The sequence below is a fragment of the Bombyx mandarina genome, chromosome A1 (genome assembly GCF_030267445.1).
Source record: "Bombyx mandarina strain Sakado chromosome A1, ASM3026744v2".
NCBI classification, from domain to species: Eukaryota; Metazoa; Arthropoda; class Insecta; order Lepidoptera; family Bombycidae; genus Bombyx; species Bombyx mandarina.
Window position 1 is genome coordinate 8,248,252 of NC_143234.1, and position 18,132 is coordinate 8,266,383.

General features: G+C 37.6%; 1 protein-coding gene across 4 annotated transcripts in view; it reads left to right on the forward strand.

The window, feature by feature from the left end:
* Positions 1–18,132, forward strand: part of Mitf (transcription factor Mitf) — a 170,110-nt gene that overhangs the window by 136,558 nt on the left and 15,420 nt on the right. For 3 of the 4 annotated variants that reach the window (XM_089739546.1, XM_089739545.1, XM_089739547.1), the window contains exon 2: positions 957–1,249. The exons of the other annotated variant lie outside the window; for it this stretch is intronic. In XM_089739546.1, coding sequence (XP_089595672.1) covers positions 1,194–1,249 — 56 coding nt within the window. In that variant the 5' untranslated portion in view covers positions 957–1,193. The remainder of the gene's footprint in view (positions 1–956; positions 1,250–18,132) is intronic. 4 annotated transcript variants of the gene reach the window in all.

The following is an 18,132-nucleotide window of genomic DNA, read 5'->3' on the forward strand; positions in this document are numbered from 1 at the left end:
AAAAAAACATATTATTATATTGAGTTGTTTAATATATCTTTGTGCGCAATTTATTGAATTCGAGACTCTGTAGGCTCCGTAAGCTGTTGATTACGAGCATAGAAACGCTCAGTTAAGGTGGGGGGCTCAAAATTCTCGGGAGAAAATTGAAGTCGTCGTGGCTTAATTGATAAAACGCCCAATGTACTCGAATCAAGGGTATGCTGGCATTTAAATACCAATCCCAAATACATAGACTACCAACGATTAGGTATGAACAATATATCGACCAGCACTTTCCAGTTTTCGATGCGAAGTTGTCAAGTGATTTCAGTGCGAAAGGTTGCCATTGAGTCAGCGTATTGGTCGTTAAATTTCGTATTGTGACGTCTATAGTCTCTACTAAGCACGTAACATTAAAAACAATAAAAATTAATAAATCCCGCAAGAGCTGACATAGTCGTCTTAAATATTTAACATTCAGCCTGCACGTAGACGGACCGTATCAAGAAGCGCTTTATCACAATCTTTACAATCCAGAATGGGTCATACATCATAATACATCACGGTGAATCTCGACGTCGTTGCGTTCTTTCGTATACGGTTTCTGTGCCATTTCGATAAAAATTGTCGCCAAGGAGAGAAGATCACCTACATTCAACGAAACATTACATAATATCGTTCGCGGTACTAGCGCGCATAAAACATTCATCAACCTTCATTTTTATCCGTACGTTCTTAGCGCTGTTGTGTTTGTTTATTGAATTTATCAAACGAATTAAATTTTCTGTAATTCGCGTGTCGAATAAATCTAATTCTTAAATCTCCATTATCTAATTACGAAATATCGAACAGAACGTCATTGACTGCATCGATCAACGCTTTATCTAAATCGTTATTTATTATGTAATTATATTTCAATAAATATACAGAATCGACTCGAGGTGTAGTGATTACGTTTTTCTTTTTTTCAACAGTATCTTCAGTATTAAATTAGTGATAAAAGTGAAAGTGCTAAAACGAACAGTATTGATGTAGCAAAGTGATAATACAGAGAGATGTCTAAAGAAAAGAATGGTTATAGTTAGTTAGGATGTCAGAAAGGTGACATACGGAGCTGGGCCTCCGGCTGCTGTGTGAAGACATACGAAAACATTCCTCTATTAAAAATTCTGACCCAGGGCCCGGTGGAAAACAGCAAGGATATCTGCAAAATGACCAAGGGCCCTCGGAAGGTGAAGCTAGTCATTGTAGTCAACAATAAGAAAGAGTGAGTATATATTTCTAACTACTTAGTTTGTTAAGCCGTTGCACGCGAATGCGAGTCGTCCGTGGCCCGACTAGCGGTGCGACCGCGTTTGGGTCTAACTCCGACACATTATAGCTATAGAAGCACTAAAGCTTTTGGTCGAGTTTTCTCGAGTCGTAGATATAATTACAACTGCTTTTACGGTTTAATTTCGCGTTTGTTATTGTCATTGCATGTATTATTTCGCAACGTCACGCACGACTAAGTTGTTACCCGTCAAAATTTGATGTTTGTGCTAACTACCGTCTATTTTTCTATAAAACATAATTCTAGAATACTTGGTTTTTTTTTGACACAGAACGCACTAGAGAATTAATATAAAAGCACCATTCAAAGTTTATTTTTTTTATTGTTTATATGCGGTGATGAGCTCACAGCCCACCTGGTATTAAGTGGTTACTGGAGCCCATAGACATCTACGACGAAAATGCTCCACCCACCTTGAGATATAAGTAAGTTCTAAGGTCTCAAGTACAGTTACAGCGGCTGCCCCACCCTTCAAACCGAAACGCATTACTACTTCACGACAGAAATAGACAGGGTGGTGGTATCTACCCGCGCGGACTCACAAGAGGTCTTACCACCAGTAATTACGCAAATTATAATTTTGCGGATTTGATTTGTATTACACGATGTTATTCCTTCACCGTGGAAGTCAATCGTGCACATTTGTTGAGTAGTACGTATTTAATTAGAAAAATTGGTACCCGCCTGGGATTCGAACACCGGTGCATCACTCAACACCGTCTGGTGCGCCGGACGTCCTATCCCTTGGGCCACGACGATTTAAAATACAATTTAAAAAAAATTATGCTTGTTTCAAAGTGATAGTACTAAAACTAAAAAGTCGTAAAAAAAGTATCCTAATTGTTTGACTTTGTACACGTATGTATGTAAGTGCAAAGTCGACTGTAGCAGGATTACAATTAACACGTAATGCTGTTATCAATTGTGTCACAAATTAGTATAAATAAGCGTGTCGTTTCAGCATTAGCAACGAGAATTGAGACATTTTTATGCGTATATGTCATTCGTTTGATACTACAAGCGTGGCGAGTGGCGGCTTCTATGATGAATAGTTTGGAGATGTTTAACGAAGAAAGGAAAGACCTTCCACCGAGCTGGTGATATTTGCTCGGTAGACCGACGGTCCGAATGTTGTTGTTCGGAACTTGTATATATGCGCTTTATCTTGAAAATGTCGTAAGCGAGATTCAGGCATCTGTCAATTATCTTGCGTTGTATGATGGCTACCCGCCACAATAGTTTTCAAAATAGATTAGAGATGCTTCGTTTTGCTACACTTAATGAAACATTACATAGATCGGAGCATGCCTATAAGAGAAACCGTGTGTTGATTGTTTTTCTACTCACCGGGCGAGATGCGACTCCGTCAAAGCAAAAAGTTGACAGTTACCAATTTTTTTTCTACATAAACATATAATATAAGAGTAATAAATAATAGTTTAAAAAACTAACTAAATACTTTTCAGGATATCATCAAAATAACCTTTCTACTCATATCTGTTCATAAATTATTTATAACTACTGATACCATGCACCCCACGTTTTTTTAATACGATTTTATTAGCTTCAGACGCATGTATGTTTGTAACGGAATCTTTGAACATGATTTTGACCCCCTTCAAAGCGTTGGATTAACTCGAAATTTGGAATACTTATTAAGGACTGAAAACAATTCAATTTTAAAAAATAAATTGAAAAAATTGAAATTCAACTAAAAAATTAAAAAATAATTAAAGAATTTATTTTAAAAAACCTTTTAATTATTATAATTTACTATTAGTATTAATAACAGTTTTTAGTTTTTAATCTCTTAATATAAATCGGTTAAAATGTAGAAACTGGACGTATTTTTAGGCCACAGGTTTCATTAGAAACTATTTGGTTTTTATAATATTTATGCGGTCTTATTAATATAATGTAGTCGTTCCTATGAAATATTTGATTGATTAAATACTCACAACGTCTTGTACAATTCAACCACGATCAGCCAAACCTTGAGTTTTACATAATTTGGATTTGATGTTAAATAACGTAATTCAAGGCAATAATAAATTTTATTATAATTGTAATTGAATCAAAAGATCGTTGTCAACGTGTCGGATACTGTTCAGAAACGCCGGATGCAAGCTGTTTTGTGCCTGTCACGAGTTGTAATTAAGCTGATATTCCTATAGCATTTGCATATAATTGTTTTTTTTTTAGTCCTACCTAAGCTAATAGCCTCGAGAGGCTATTTCAGCGTGACCTTAACTAGTAGGTGAGCTCACAGGGCTCAAACCTGACGACGTTGCTAAGACGAACCCTAGTAAGAGCCGTGCTTCGCAGAATCAACCACCGGATCGGAAACGCGGCCCACTGAGAAGATCCTGCGAGAAACTCAGTGGGCTGTGTCTGAGGGTTAATTTACTCGTCGAGCCCTTCTTCGCAAACGACGGGTAGAAGCACCGTTAGTGGTTCGGGAGGATCCGAAATAACGTGTTTTGGGCGACGTCGACTGCTTTCCATTCTGTCCGCAGGATCGGGAATGTAGTTACCGGCGGCCACGATGAGAGGGTTCTCGTGTCGTGCCGCTTTATCGAAGTGGTATAATTGTTATGACGTTCATTCATGAGGTTTTTTTCGTTGAGAAAATATTTTTAATATAACGTTTTTGTGTACTTAACTCATGTATAGTTGCTGTGTGTGAGTAGACCAGATCGCGATCTGAGAGTCAAGTGATTGGTGAAGATATTGTGTTCATGCCATAGTGCGATATGGCCTCAAAGTCTCTCTAATATCGTCTAACAGGCCAAGGGGCAGCCCGAAGCCGTCGTCCCCTCAAACTTGTCGTATCGGATCGAATCCTCTGGATTCACTCTCGGTGCTTTTAGGCTCTTCATGCACCGGCCACCGAATTAACCCATAGACACAGCCCACTGAGTTTTTCGTCGGAGCTTCTCAGTCGGTCACGGTTCCGATCCGGTTGTAGATTTTGCGAACCACTCCTCTTGAGAGAGCTGGCGCTAGCAAATTCGCTCAGGCTGGACCTATCTGCTCGTCCGTGCGAAACTGTAATATCCGCTTAGGATACCAGCGAATAGGTAGTGAAAAAAAAAGAATTCTCTAAAGAATTTCTCACGACCAAACTGTAATGCTCACAATTTACCCAAACTACAAGCTTAGGAGTCGAAAATAAATAAAAAAGAACCCTATGAGGACCTTAGTTGGAGGGATGTAATCGATTAATAAAAATAGTAACACTATGTAAGAGTATAAAATTATAATAGCAAAAAATTAATTATCTTTTAGACTTTTGATGATGTGATTATGTATGTACATAAGATCGTAAATTCGGATGAAAGGCGATTGCATGCAGCAGAGATGCGAATGTTGCGATGGATGTGTGGAGTAACAAGAATGGATAACACCGAGATGTCTAAATACGGAATGAATATGTTAGAGGAAGTCTGAAAGTGGCACCTGTGGCAGAGAAGCTGAGAAGTGCGCGTTTGGGATGGTATGGACATGTGATGAGACGAAATGAAAATGAGGTTGGTAAGAAAATGTTAACTATGAATGTGGAAGGATATAGAGGAAGAGGTAGACCTGAAAATAAATGGATGGATTGGAAAGACGATAAGGGTAAGAGGGGAGTGAGCGAAGAAATGGTATATGATAGAAGAGTATGGAAGGAGAAAACATGTTGCGCCGACCCCAGCTAACTGGGAGAAGGGCAGGATAATGATAATGATGATAAGATCGTAAATTCAATAATATTTTGTAATAGTATATTATCTTACGCAGCAGTAGAAGCGATAGATTCACAATACGCCCCACCGGCAGCGATCACGTAAATTACATAAACGCATTATTAATTTGAGTACATACAACTATCACGTGAAAACGCAAAGTCACTAAAACAAGTCACCGTGACCACCGCTGATGGCGACCACTCTCACGCATAGACACGTCCTTGGTCGTAGGAAGAGGGTCATTTTGTCGCCGGCTCTCAAGGTCGGTGGCGTGCGGATCGAGTTACGAGCGGACCGCTGTGACGCGAATGTGTTTTAAATTGACGCTGTCGCTTATTGTTTTATTATTGTACAGTCACTTCACACTCTTAGGTGTAAATCAGCCTTTCCTAAAGTAGGCGATAACGCCCCCTTGCGAGCGCTGCAGGCCTAAAGGGTAACGACCAACTAACTAAAGGGTAAGAGTAAAGATATTTTTTTATTGCTTAGATAAGTGGACGAGCTCACAGCCCTCCTGGTGTTAAATGGTTACTGGTGCCCATAGACATCTACAACGTAAATGCGCCACCTACCTTGAGATATAAGTTCTAAGGTCTCAAGTATAATTACAGCGGCTGCCCCACCCTTCAAACCGAAACGCACTACTGCTTCACGGCAGAAATAAGCAAAATGGTAAGGGTAATTAGATTTCGATAGATCGGGATAGAATTTTTTTCTGACTCAGAATTTTTTTCTGACTCAGAAAAAAATGGGGGCGTTGAGTAGAGGTTTGGCAGGCGATTTGTAACTTAATCTAGGATTACTCCTAGACACCTACTGAGCTCTCGTTATAGTGGTTTTAAGGAGGTGAAAAAATGGGGTAGCTAAAAATTAATTTATTCTCAAAATGAGCAGTAGACAAAATATGTTTGGGAACCCCTGGTGTAAATAAAACAAGTTAATTAAAGACTGAGTCGGTTGTGCAGGAGTTAGCGACCCTGACGGTTGCTCCGAGGGTCGTGGTTTCGATTACCACATCAGGCAAACATGAGTGTGATGAACAGGCTTGTTTGCTCTTTGTCTGGGCGCTTATCTATACTTCTATACTAATATATAAATCTACAGTAGTTTTTACGGATGTTCCGTTATAACTACTGAACCATGCATCCGATTGACTTGAAACTTGGTATCCATGTAGAAAATACATGTACTTAATGGATAGGCTAATGTTTAAATGAGTGTTGGACTCCCTATACCAGTTGCGGGGGCGTTAATGATGAGAATCTTTGTAGGGGTGAGAAATAACAATTTTTATTTTAAATGCCCAGCGAAGCGGGCGGGTACAGCCAGTTATCTATATACTTAAGCGTGTATACAATAAACTGAGACTTAGAGCTCATGGCCCAAGGTGGGTGGCGGCATTAGCTTGATTAATGTCAATGGGCTCAGATGACCACTTAACACCAAATGGGCCGTGAGCTCGTCCATCCATCTTATCAATAATAATTCAACAATTTATTTTAAACAATCTTTTACATAATTTACTATTAGAATATGTATAGTATTTTGTTTAATCAATCTCTTAATATGAATCGGTTTTCGTAGTTATCTAAATTTGACTTACATATTCTTCAATATTATTCATAATATTTTTCTTTAAAAATAAAACTGACCGAAAGTAAAATATTATTAAACACAAAGAAAAATAAAAGGGAATAGATTAGAAAAACAAATGAGTAAGAGGTACTATTTGTTTTGAATTTATTACATTTATTATAAAAAAAAAGTACACAATATTCCTAACCTAAAAGTATATTATGTTATTATCCGCAACATGATTCGTCAGATTACAGAAATAGAGTTATCAGCAACATGCTTTCTCAAAAAGTACAAATTATTTAATTATTACATTTATTATTTGTTTCATATTTGTTTACATACATTTAATATTTGTTTTTGCCTTATACAGATTTATTTTGGCGGTCTCAAAAATTAACTTATTAATCAAATCGCAGTTCGGTTAATGCTTGTACCACAACGCAATTAACGTGTTAATTGTCATCATCCAAGTGTGTGGGAACTGTATCTAACGTTAAGTAAATCGTTTTTTTTTTTTCATATCTAGGGGTGAAAGGTTATTTGCGGTAGGCAGCGGCTTGGCTCTGCCCCTGGCATTGCTGAAGTCGACGACGGTAACCACTCACCATGAGGGTTATGCTCGTCTGCCTACAAGGGCCTTACTGGAGAGCTACATATTTAAAGGTTAAAATTTAGAAAAAATATAACATATGAAACCTCTTTAGGTATTTGAATAGGGGTAAACTTAATTGAAGTTCAATTCAAAACATCGAACTGTTTATGCTAATACCAAATAAAACGGACCTTTAATTACAAAGATGTAGGTATGTTGCGTGTTAAGCGCAATGTCGCTTAAACCAAATAGCCTTTATTTAAATTGAATTGTTTACAATATACAATTGTGTTTATTGAGAGGATCGACATACGAAACGCTCTTTGTTTAGTTTCTCTCGCGTTCTCTTCCTCGTTTACACGCTACTAGCGGCCCGCTCCGGCTCCGCTTGGATCTTTAACAAAAATTTCAACAATATGTGACGTTTTATTTTTTGGAACGAAGTTCCTTATCGCGCGTTGTGAAAGGGGGCTAGACGGAAAAAATTCTTACGAAAAGTTGTCACGACACTTTTTAAATCCGTCATTCTGACCAATCAACGTGTAGGCGCTTATCGCGTGACATTGCTCGTATCCGATTGGTCCGCGTAATGAGTACAGTTTCTCGAGATAGCGTTTCAACAATAGTAATTTAGTTCATAGTATTGCTTTTTTCTTCTTCATAATGCCATAATTTATTATTATAACTTTAAAAAAAAATTACAATTCCTTCACTAATTAATCGAAAGGAACTTCGTTCCATCCGGGTGTCCCTTGACACCTCTGAAGTTTTTTTTACTTAAAGAACACTTATTGCGGCGTAACTATAATAGTTAGACATATGCTGTCGCGACACTTTTTGTTAACAATAATGTGTTCTATAAAGTTGTAGTACATTATTTTATTCTATCGTCAATAGTTTTTGCAGGGCACTCGATGTAAAGAATATTTTAGGTAATGTTTTTACAGCTTGGGCTACATTATTGGACTAAGGATACCTAATTTTTTCAAAAAAGATTATAGTCTATGTCACTCGGGAATAGTGTAATTTCCAAACAGTGAAAGAATTTTTCAAATCAGTTCAGTAGTTTCGGAGCCTATTCAATACAAACAAACAAACAAATCTTTCCTCTTTATAATATTAGTATAGAAGTATAGATTAGTATAGATGAATGTACTCAAAGTGGCATTGTGTTGTTAGCCACCGATCAATAGGTAATTTAGAGTATAACTTAGAGAAGGTGATGGTAGTAGGTCAGATTGACGGGAGAAGATCACGCCGACGCTCATCAACCCGCTGGTCTGATCTGGTAAAGACGCTGACGGGGCTGCCAATAACCGAGGGTATGAAGACCGCCGAGGACAGGAAGAGGTGGAGAAGCATAGTGCATCGAGTGATCAACATTTAAAACTAGACACGACCTTCAGCAATGAAGAGACCGACTCAGAAGAAGAAGAAGAATAGACCAATGAGGCGATCGTCTCTAATCAAAGACCCATGAAACGAATGTGTTATTTACTGGTGGTAGGACCTCTTGTGAGCCCGCACGGGTAGGTACCACCATCCCGCCTATTTCTGCCGTGAAGCAGTATTGCGTTTCGGTTTGAAGGGCGGGGCAGCTGTTGTAACTAAACTTGAGACCTTAAAATTTATATCTCAAGGTGGTGGCGCATTTACGTTGTAGATGTCTATGGGCTCCAGTAACCACTTAACACCAGGTGGGCTGTGAGCTCGTCCATCCATCTAAGCAACAAAAAATAAATAAATAAAAAGTATTGCACACTAAATTCATTTCGAACACCGGCAAGGTTTGCCAACAGACAATAAAGATTGTTAGGGTTTCGCGACGAAAATTTTATTGCTGCCCACTTGTGACTCAGGCGTTAAGTCGACGCGGTTAAAGCTGAGGCTCTGCAGTAATAAAGACATCAAACAATTAGTCAACGCCCGTGATAAGCGAAATCTAAATTAGTATACTATAAGAAACGCAAAAACAGCTCGTACAGAATTAGCGATGAAAGCACGAAATTCAAACTAAATGCTTACGCTAAAATTAAAATAATTTTGTACCAAAAACAAATTTATGGTATCATCATAGCATCATCAAATCATCAAATTAGCGATGCGTGCTAGCTCGTAACATCGGGAGGGTAATAGAATTAAAATAACATTAAAAACGTATATTGAGACCTATTTAATTCGCGGTACAAGGATGTCGTGAAACGACACATGAAGAGATGTGATATAGAGCCCTCTCAATGGGAGCGCTTGGCAGCACAGCGGCCAGAATGGCGTAGGATGGTGAACAGCAAAGTACGCGAGTTCGAGGATCAGCGTAAAGCTGACCTTGATTACAAACGCGACCAGTTGAAGGCCCGCCCACCTGCTGCCATAACCTATAATTATAAGAACGGCGTGCTTACGTGCCTTTAATGCGCAAGGAGTTTTGCCGCGAAGATGGGCTATATATATATTTTTTTTTTTTTTTTTTTTTTTTATTGCCTTTGTAGGCAGACGGGCATACGGCCCACCTGATGGTGAGTGGTTACCGTCGCCCATGGACCTCAGCAATGCCAGGGGCAGAGCCAAGCCGCTGTCTACCGCTTAATACTCTCCACAAGCCTCGTTTGAAGAAGGACATGTCATAGCGCTCGGGAAACACCGTGGAGGGGAGCTCATTCCATAGCCGGATGGTACGTGGCAAAAAAGATCTCTGGAAACGCACTGTGGATGATCGCAGTGGCTCCAGGTAGTATGGATGAACTCTACTCCGGTGGCGGGCGGTGCGATGGTAAAAACGAGATGCTGGTATCATCTCGAACAATTCCTCAGAGCACTCCCCATGGAACATACGGTACAAAATACAGAGGGAACCGAAGTCCCTCCGCAGACCCAGAGGCTCCAAACGATCCGAGAGAATGGGATTATCGACAATCCGAGCGGCCCTCCTCTGTATGGATATAAGCCATCTTACTGTATGGATATAAGCCTCTATATAAGCCATCTTCGAGCACACGAGCGCCAAATCGACGGATAGGAGTCAAAGTGGTCGCCATGGCCGAAATCGGTCGGATGAATCATCATCATCATCAAGAACGTATTATAGTTTGTCTGCTTCTCCCTCGCTTATGCGACTCGAATCGTTTTTTTCCCATACGTTCGTTTGTAGCAACAACACTTGGTGGCTGCGAAGCAATCATTTGTTCCTCATTGAACCTTAGTAAAATACTTTAGTAAACTTTTATTAGTTTTTAATCATAAATATTTTTGTACATTACAACATACTTCGAATTTTTTTACGTAATTCCTTATTTGCTCAATGTTTAGATCATAATTCGAAATAGCATTTTGATTTTATTTTCCGTTCGTAACCTCAAACCTTGATCTTCAAATAGTTGTTTACGATAGTACGATGCCGTAACATCACAGCAATGATTATCGTAATGACAGGAAGGCAATAGTTTCCGGGTGCGAAACTAAACAGTCTCCTGCTTGATTACAGTCTGATGGACATCGTCATCGACTGCTGTCATCTGTATGATGTGTTTTCAATCTATATATTAATACCTGAAGCACAAACTTTGTATCCCTTTTCGCGAAATTTGCGCGGACGGAAGAGTGAAATTTCCCACGCTTATAGAGAATATAGAGAAGGAGTCCAGAAGGTTAATATTGTTTTAATTATGTATAAAAAATACATTAAATCATTAATAAAAAAACATTACACACTACTTTACTACACTACCATGTATATGGCACAACACATATATAAATATATACTCTTTGTTTATTGTCAAACTTTTGTTATTGTTTAAAGTCTGTGGTCAAATTGAGAATAGATTAATATTGTTTGTCTATAATATTATTTGTTTATAGTGTAGTTTTGGCAAAATCTGTGAAGTATAATAAATAGTCTTTGACAATAGAGCCCTTGGGGACGTTGTTCAAGAATGCGGGAAAATGTCTTTTTTATTTATCTGTAGCGTGTATCTTCATTTTACCTCTTTAAGTTAATCTGGTCCTAATCAGGCCCTATCCTATATTTCTAAAGTCTTAGAAAAATAATTGTAATAACGTAGCGTACTCTGTAGTATAATCAATATTTTGGAAGAGTTAACAGAAAATCAGCTTCTAGGCAGCACGTAGCATTTCGTGTGCTGGGAAAAAAGGCCATACATTTATCCTATTTGTCAATTAATATTGTTACGCGCTGGGGTTCGCGATAAATAAAATTCTATCGCATTACAAGTTAACGCTGTATTCAACACTTAGAACACTTTTTTTTTGTCAGGAGGAAATCGCCGAACTTCCGCCCTTAAAACACTCAACAAACACTTTAAAATTCTCAGTTCGCTTCTTCCGCTTCGCTTCAGGTGATCCGTTCGCTGTTTCGCTTCGAGTAGTTCCGATTACTGACTGCGTGCCATCTCTACAACGCTTTTATAGCCGATACCACATCTCTAGAATTATCGAAAATATTCCACACATTTCGAGTATTGTGTTTCCGCTACCTGATAATAGATGCCGTTGTATTTGTTGAGCGCTCTAGGTGCTACTAGATCCTTCGATATACGTTCTACGACTATTCGGCGGTAGATGGCGTTACTCTTACCGGCGCAACAATATCGATGCTCATTCTCCACAAATTATCTGTTACCCAGAGATTAATGTACAGAATCGATTCACAGTACTTGTTACTTAACTAATAGTCTATTAAAATTACAATAATATATTAAATAATAAATTAAATTACAATATATTTTAAGAGTAAAGTACATTATTTATCCATACCTTTGCAGTCTTTAAGTAGATAACCTAAACCATTAAAATGTCCTGATGTGTACTTTATTACATTATAGATTCAGTTTCACTATTTTGTTAGGCCTGAACTCAAAATTTATCTCGGTTATTTCTTGTCAAAAAATATGATCACAAGTGAAACAAGTAAATAAATTTATCGCAGCTAAATTCTTAGTTTCAGTTCTCAGTGATTTCTTTCCTGTCCCTATCAGTAACGTTAGTTGAAGCGATCCAATCGCCGTCGAGACGCCGCGTGATACGCACTTTTATCACTGTTCTATCTAAATATGATAAAGAGTAATAACAATCGAGGAAAAATACCCGTTTTGATAATTTTAGTAATTTAGTCCTTCTTCGCATGGTTACTGAGACGCTTACATTTGCAACCATCTTCGTTCGAGCACTTACCAGTGATAAGTGACAGGTGAGACCATATTCTTCTTACAGTGCAGTGCCTTATCAAACTTTGGCCTTTTTATACTGGTGGTAGGACCTCTTGTGAGTCCGCGCGGGTAGGTACCACCGCCCTGCCTATTTCTGCCGTGAAGCAGTAATGCGTTTCGGTTCGAAGGCTGGGGTTGCCGTTGTAACTATACTGAGACCTTAGAACTTATATCTCAAGGTGGGTGGCGCATTTACGTTGTAGATGTCTACGGGCTCCAGTAACCACTTAACATCAGGTGGGCTGTAAGCTCGTCCATCCATCTAAACAATAAAAAAAAAAAAACTCAACGAAGCCACTTTTCAAAGCTAATAGTTTCACTTAAGTGGTATATAGTATTATCCACTCAGTTCACCAACAAATATACTGTTTACGTGTGAGGTAGCGCGTTAACTCAATTGTCACGCGAACGACACTGGTTTATGAAAATCACAAACATATTAACAATGAACGGTTGAGGTGTGTGCAACTTTTGTTAAATCATACGTAAGGACATGTATTTCTAAATGTTTGCTTGAGACGTTCCATTTACTGTGGCACCCGCCTAGGATTTTGATTTGGCAACGCGTACTTTTGCAAAATCGTTAACATCTCTGTGTAGACAGTCAGTTTTTAAACCATTAAAAGTTGACAGCCGACACGACAAAAAACAATAAAAATATTCAACACGAAACCAACAAACAAACAGACAATGGTTCCACATTCAACGCTTTCAAATTGGTTGGCCGTTTTTCTAAAGATTTGAATGTTTTTTTTTTGTTATTTATTAATTATCATCAGCTGACAAACATACAACATACAGCGGAAGTGGGCTTTCAACAAAGCTCGCTAGAATATTTAGGCTCCATCAATCAATTACGTGAGCGATTTTTTTTCAATTCAAACTCTCCTCGTTCCTTCATGATTGTTCGTATGCTAGATTTTTTTTGAAATTTAACTGTTTCAAATTTCTAATTTTTCATTATAAAAAATTTTCAATAATTTACGGTTATCATCTTAACAGCAAGAATCACCCTTAGCCTTTTATGCTAAATGTTAATATGTCTGTAAACTAACAAGTAGTGCGAAATAAAATCATTAAAATATTAGTTAGTACCGAGCAAGGAATATAGATTGGAAATATTTTTTTAAGAGATTTTATGACCTGGTAACTAAGACGTTTGCTATGTCTTATTTTAATTTATATTCTTATGTTTATGAAAAATGAATAAAATGAAATGAAGATGATTAATTTGAGACATTAATCAGATGTGTTGAAATTAAATGAAATGAGATGAGATGACATGGGATCAAATATAATCTCTGTAAATGGTTGTCCTATACTGAGATTTTTTTCAGTGGACTTTTTGGAGGATCCCGAGAAGTTACGTCCAGCGGCTTTGTTTCATTTTCCCACATTTGTGCACTTTCACAGATATTAAACAGTTAATAAACCACCATTATTACACATTTAAACCCGAAGAAACACTAAATAGACAAAATAAAACAAATTACACAACTTCACTCCTCGCGTTCCCGCCAAAAAGTCCTCAGATTGGAATCACTAGACAAGTGAACCACAGATGTCATTTTGTTTTTGTTTTCTTTGTTATTCATGATACAATTGATATCGACTAGTGTTGTTTCCTCATTCGCTTTATCGAATTCACTCTGATGAATAAACAAAACAAAAAGACTTTAAATCGAAAATTTCTTATTATATTTTCAAGGATTTATTCTTGAAATTGGCAAACGAAACTCATGGATATCTCTATTACATTATAATTTTTTAACTTATTGATATTCGGCAAGTGTAGCATTTCGCGATTTTGAACGTACGCGTCCCCAATAATATATTAATTGATGAAATGTTTTGGTACAGTCATGGGGTCAAGTGGAACTTTTAGATACATGTCGCGTCACTCATTACGGTTTGTCGTGCTGTAGATAATATAAGACGGCGTGGTAAATTTATTAGTTTGTTTGTATCAAACATTACGAGCCCTTGAAGCATTTGCTTTTTAGTTTCGCTTTATGATTAAATGGATAGCTAAATTATTTTTGGTTTAATCTGTCTTGTGTTCTCAGCAGGTCGCGTTTCCGAAGGTAGATTCTGCGAAGCATTGCTCCTGCTAGGGCTAGTGTTAGCAAATTGTCTCAGGTTGAGCCCGTGAGCTTACCTACCCGTCCGGGCGTAGCTGAAACGGCCTCTTAGGTTAACAGCGAATAGGTAGGGAAAAATCCCAGCCTAATTACGCGCGTAAAATTTGAATGTAGTTTCGCACAAATATTGTACGATACTTATACGATTTCTATTGCAAGCGACATGATCCAAGCAACGCCGGCTATATCTGCTATGTATAATAAATATTAATCTACAGATCGGCCGATAGTTAATGAACTTGTGAGTAACTGACACAGGCAATACTTTATCCCGCCAAAATGAAACGTATTCCATTATTAACGAATTAAAAGTTTTCTACAAATTACTAATTTTCCCTTACCATTTCGTATTGTATTATAAAAATTGTTAATTATATTTTTCGATTGAAAGCTAATAAACAAATGAGGCCTATAAAATTAAAGGCAGCTACATCCAAGTCTATCAAATATTCAGGTAAACTACAAAAATCGGCCCTAAACACGTCATTACGGATCCTCCCGATCCATCGAAGTACTGCTCTTGCTAGGACCAGTGTTAGCAACACTCCCGGTTTGAGAAGCTGAAATAACTTTGTTCGGATAGCCACGATATTCTTTATTTTAAAGCAGATTTATAAAGAATGAGAATATTACTAATAATTTGAATTTTAAATGATAAAACTTCGTTTATTAGTACTTAGTACAGAGTAAAAATTTTTTTTTTTAACTGAATTTGTTAGAGTTTTAGCTGCATTTGTTATAACATGATAGCACTAAAGCGTGTTCAACTAACTAAACAAGATAGCGCCATTGTTAATCCATTTTACGACATTATGGCGTTTAGCTGCCTTTGATTTTATAGACCTCAAATGAAGTATTCAATGGCTAAACCAGACCGCCTTCGTTCATTTCTCGAAGCGACGTTCCGGCTATCTACCTTAAACGAGAACGTGTCACTCGAATGGCAAAATGCCAAAAGCAACTGCACAAAATTTCAACTCGATCGAGTCCATGAACCCAACGAAGACGAACCCACAAACATTCGAGTTTCTTGTTTGTTTAATTCAAAATTAAATTGACCTATTTTGATATTAAGAATAAAATTACCAAGTCACAATCGACTTTTGTTTCAAAAGAAGACGTGCGTTGTTCAAAATTAATTATCGCGCAAAATATTTGTCGAGGCCATTCATGTAATTTTGATATTTCTGAGCATCAATTAACCGGCAATTAGTGAACTTGAACTTCGATTGATATAACAAATCAAAAGCTTAGGCTCGTTTACCAGAAATAGCTGTGGTCAAGGTTTGGTTTCAAGTGACAGCGGGCTACAACGCGTATCGGGAAATATTGTCCATATAAATACGTTGTTGTTTGTGGCATCGAAATATTTGAAGATTTTTATTTTTATTAGATTACTAGCCGTACTCGCTTCGATGCGCATTTAAAATTAACATTATTATTTATTGACATTATTATTAGCGAGTCCAACACTCATATAAATATCCTATCCATTAAGTACATGTATTTTCTACATGGATACAAAGTTTCAAGTCAATCGGACGCATGGTTCAGTAGTTATAACGGAACATCCGTAAAAACCACTTTATAGTTATATATTAGTATAGTATAGATAGTTTAAAGTATTTGGGTTATCAATTGAGCTTCAACATAGTTAAAGATAAATATTCTAAGTATGAATATATAGAAATAGAGAAATTTTCTAATAGCTATTAGTTATATAGTATAGTTATATACAGATTGATCAGCTCACGGACAAACTTTTTTTTTTTTTTTTTTTCGTTAGCTGTCCGCTTTTAAATAAAAGAACACTCATTGCAGCATAACTATAATAGTTGGACATATGCTGTCACGACACTTTTTGCAAATAATATTTAATGTGTTCTACAAATTCGTAGTACATTATTTTATTCTATCATCAATAGTTTTCGCAGGGCACACGATGTAAAGAATATTTTAGGTAATTTTTTTACATCTTGGGTTACATTATTGGAGCTTTAGTAAGGAACCCAAATTTTTTTTTTCAAAAAAGATTATAGCCTATGTCACTCGGGAATAGTGTAGCTTCCAAACAGTGAAAGAGTTTTTCAATTCGGTTCAGTAGTTTCGGAGCCTATTCAATACAAACAAACAAACAAATCTTTCCTCTTTATAATATTAGTATAGATAAAAATAAACTAATTAATACCAGTTGGTAACGTTATCAATTTGAACGATCTTTACAACTGATGCCGATACCGTATAATCATTTTCGAGTTTTAGGCTTAGTAGAATAGATGGCGAAAGATACAAAGCGAAAACGTCATAAAATGTATTTAGAGAGAGAGAGGGAGATAGGGAGAGAGGGAGAGAGAGAGAGAGAGATGGAGAGAGAGAGAGACAGACAGACAGAGATAGAGAGAGAGGGTTCTTTATTGTACAACAAAAAAAACTGCGAAACATTAAATACAAAAAGAAGTACAATTGGCGGTCTTACCGCTAAGAGCGATCTCTTCCAGACAAGAATCATTTGGAAACGAATTACGCGCGGTGTACCAATCCTTGGATTATATACATTTATAAATATACATACTACATGTATTTATATTTATTGTATACCAACAATAAGAAGTCGCTATAAACGCAATGGTACTTATGCCCTTTGGTAACGTACATTAGTAATAAGCAAAGAATGCATGCTAATTGATAAAACGTCTGCCAGAGCTGCGATGTCGTGAGAAGCGAATTTCGCAGCTTGAATTGCTTTAGTGACAGCAATCAGTCCCTGAAATTGTGGTATTGAAGTCCGATTTTCGATTTTATTTTTCGCGTCTTGGAATCATTTCGTTAACAACTATATTTTACGTTAGGCATCAATGTAATAAGTGTAAAATTTTCCCTTTACTACCTAATCTGGTAGCCTTTAGAGGCTATGCCAGCCTAACCGAGCGAGTAGGTGAGCTCACGGGGTTTTAGCCTGAAGACGTTGCTAACACTGACCCTAGCAAGGGCAGTGCTCCGCAGAATCTACCACCGGATCGGAAACGCGACCCATTGAGAATATCCGGCTAGAAATTCAATAGGCTCTGTCTGTGGGTTAAAGTGTGCAATGCGCTTGCATGCCTAACCTAATGACCTAGACATTTTCACGAAGAAGATGCTCTTGAGGTGCTTGGTCTTCTTTGGAGGCGCTCGGACAGTTGTTAGCAAATTTCACCGCTCCTGGCTGAGCTTTTGCTCGTCCGCCTATCCTGGTGAAACTGGAAAGGCCTTAGGGCCACCAGTAATACGACCTTCCTAAAAAAAATACCGCGACGACTTACTTGTGCCGTGCAGCGCTTTGGTGAGCTTCCCATCTCATTGAAATGCACGCACACACGTCACCGATATGTATCGAGCATTGTTCGCCTGTAACTGTCAGCTGCCATCCCTACTAGGCGACCTGAATGGACTATTTTTGGGTTACTATCTTGCGTGGGAACGGCTTCTATTGAACATTTCGACTGTAGTACTCGATATTAACATTGATATTGCTTCTTAATAATGTGTGCTTTAAAATTTATATGGTCGTACG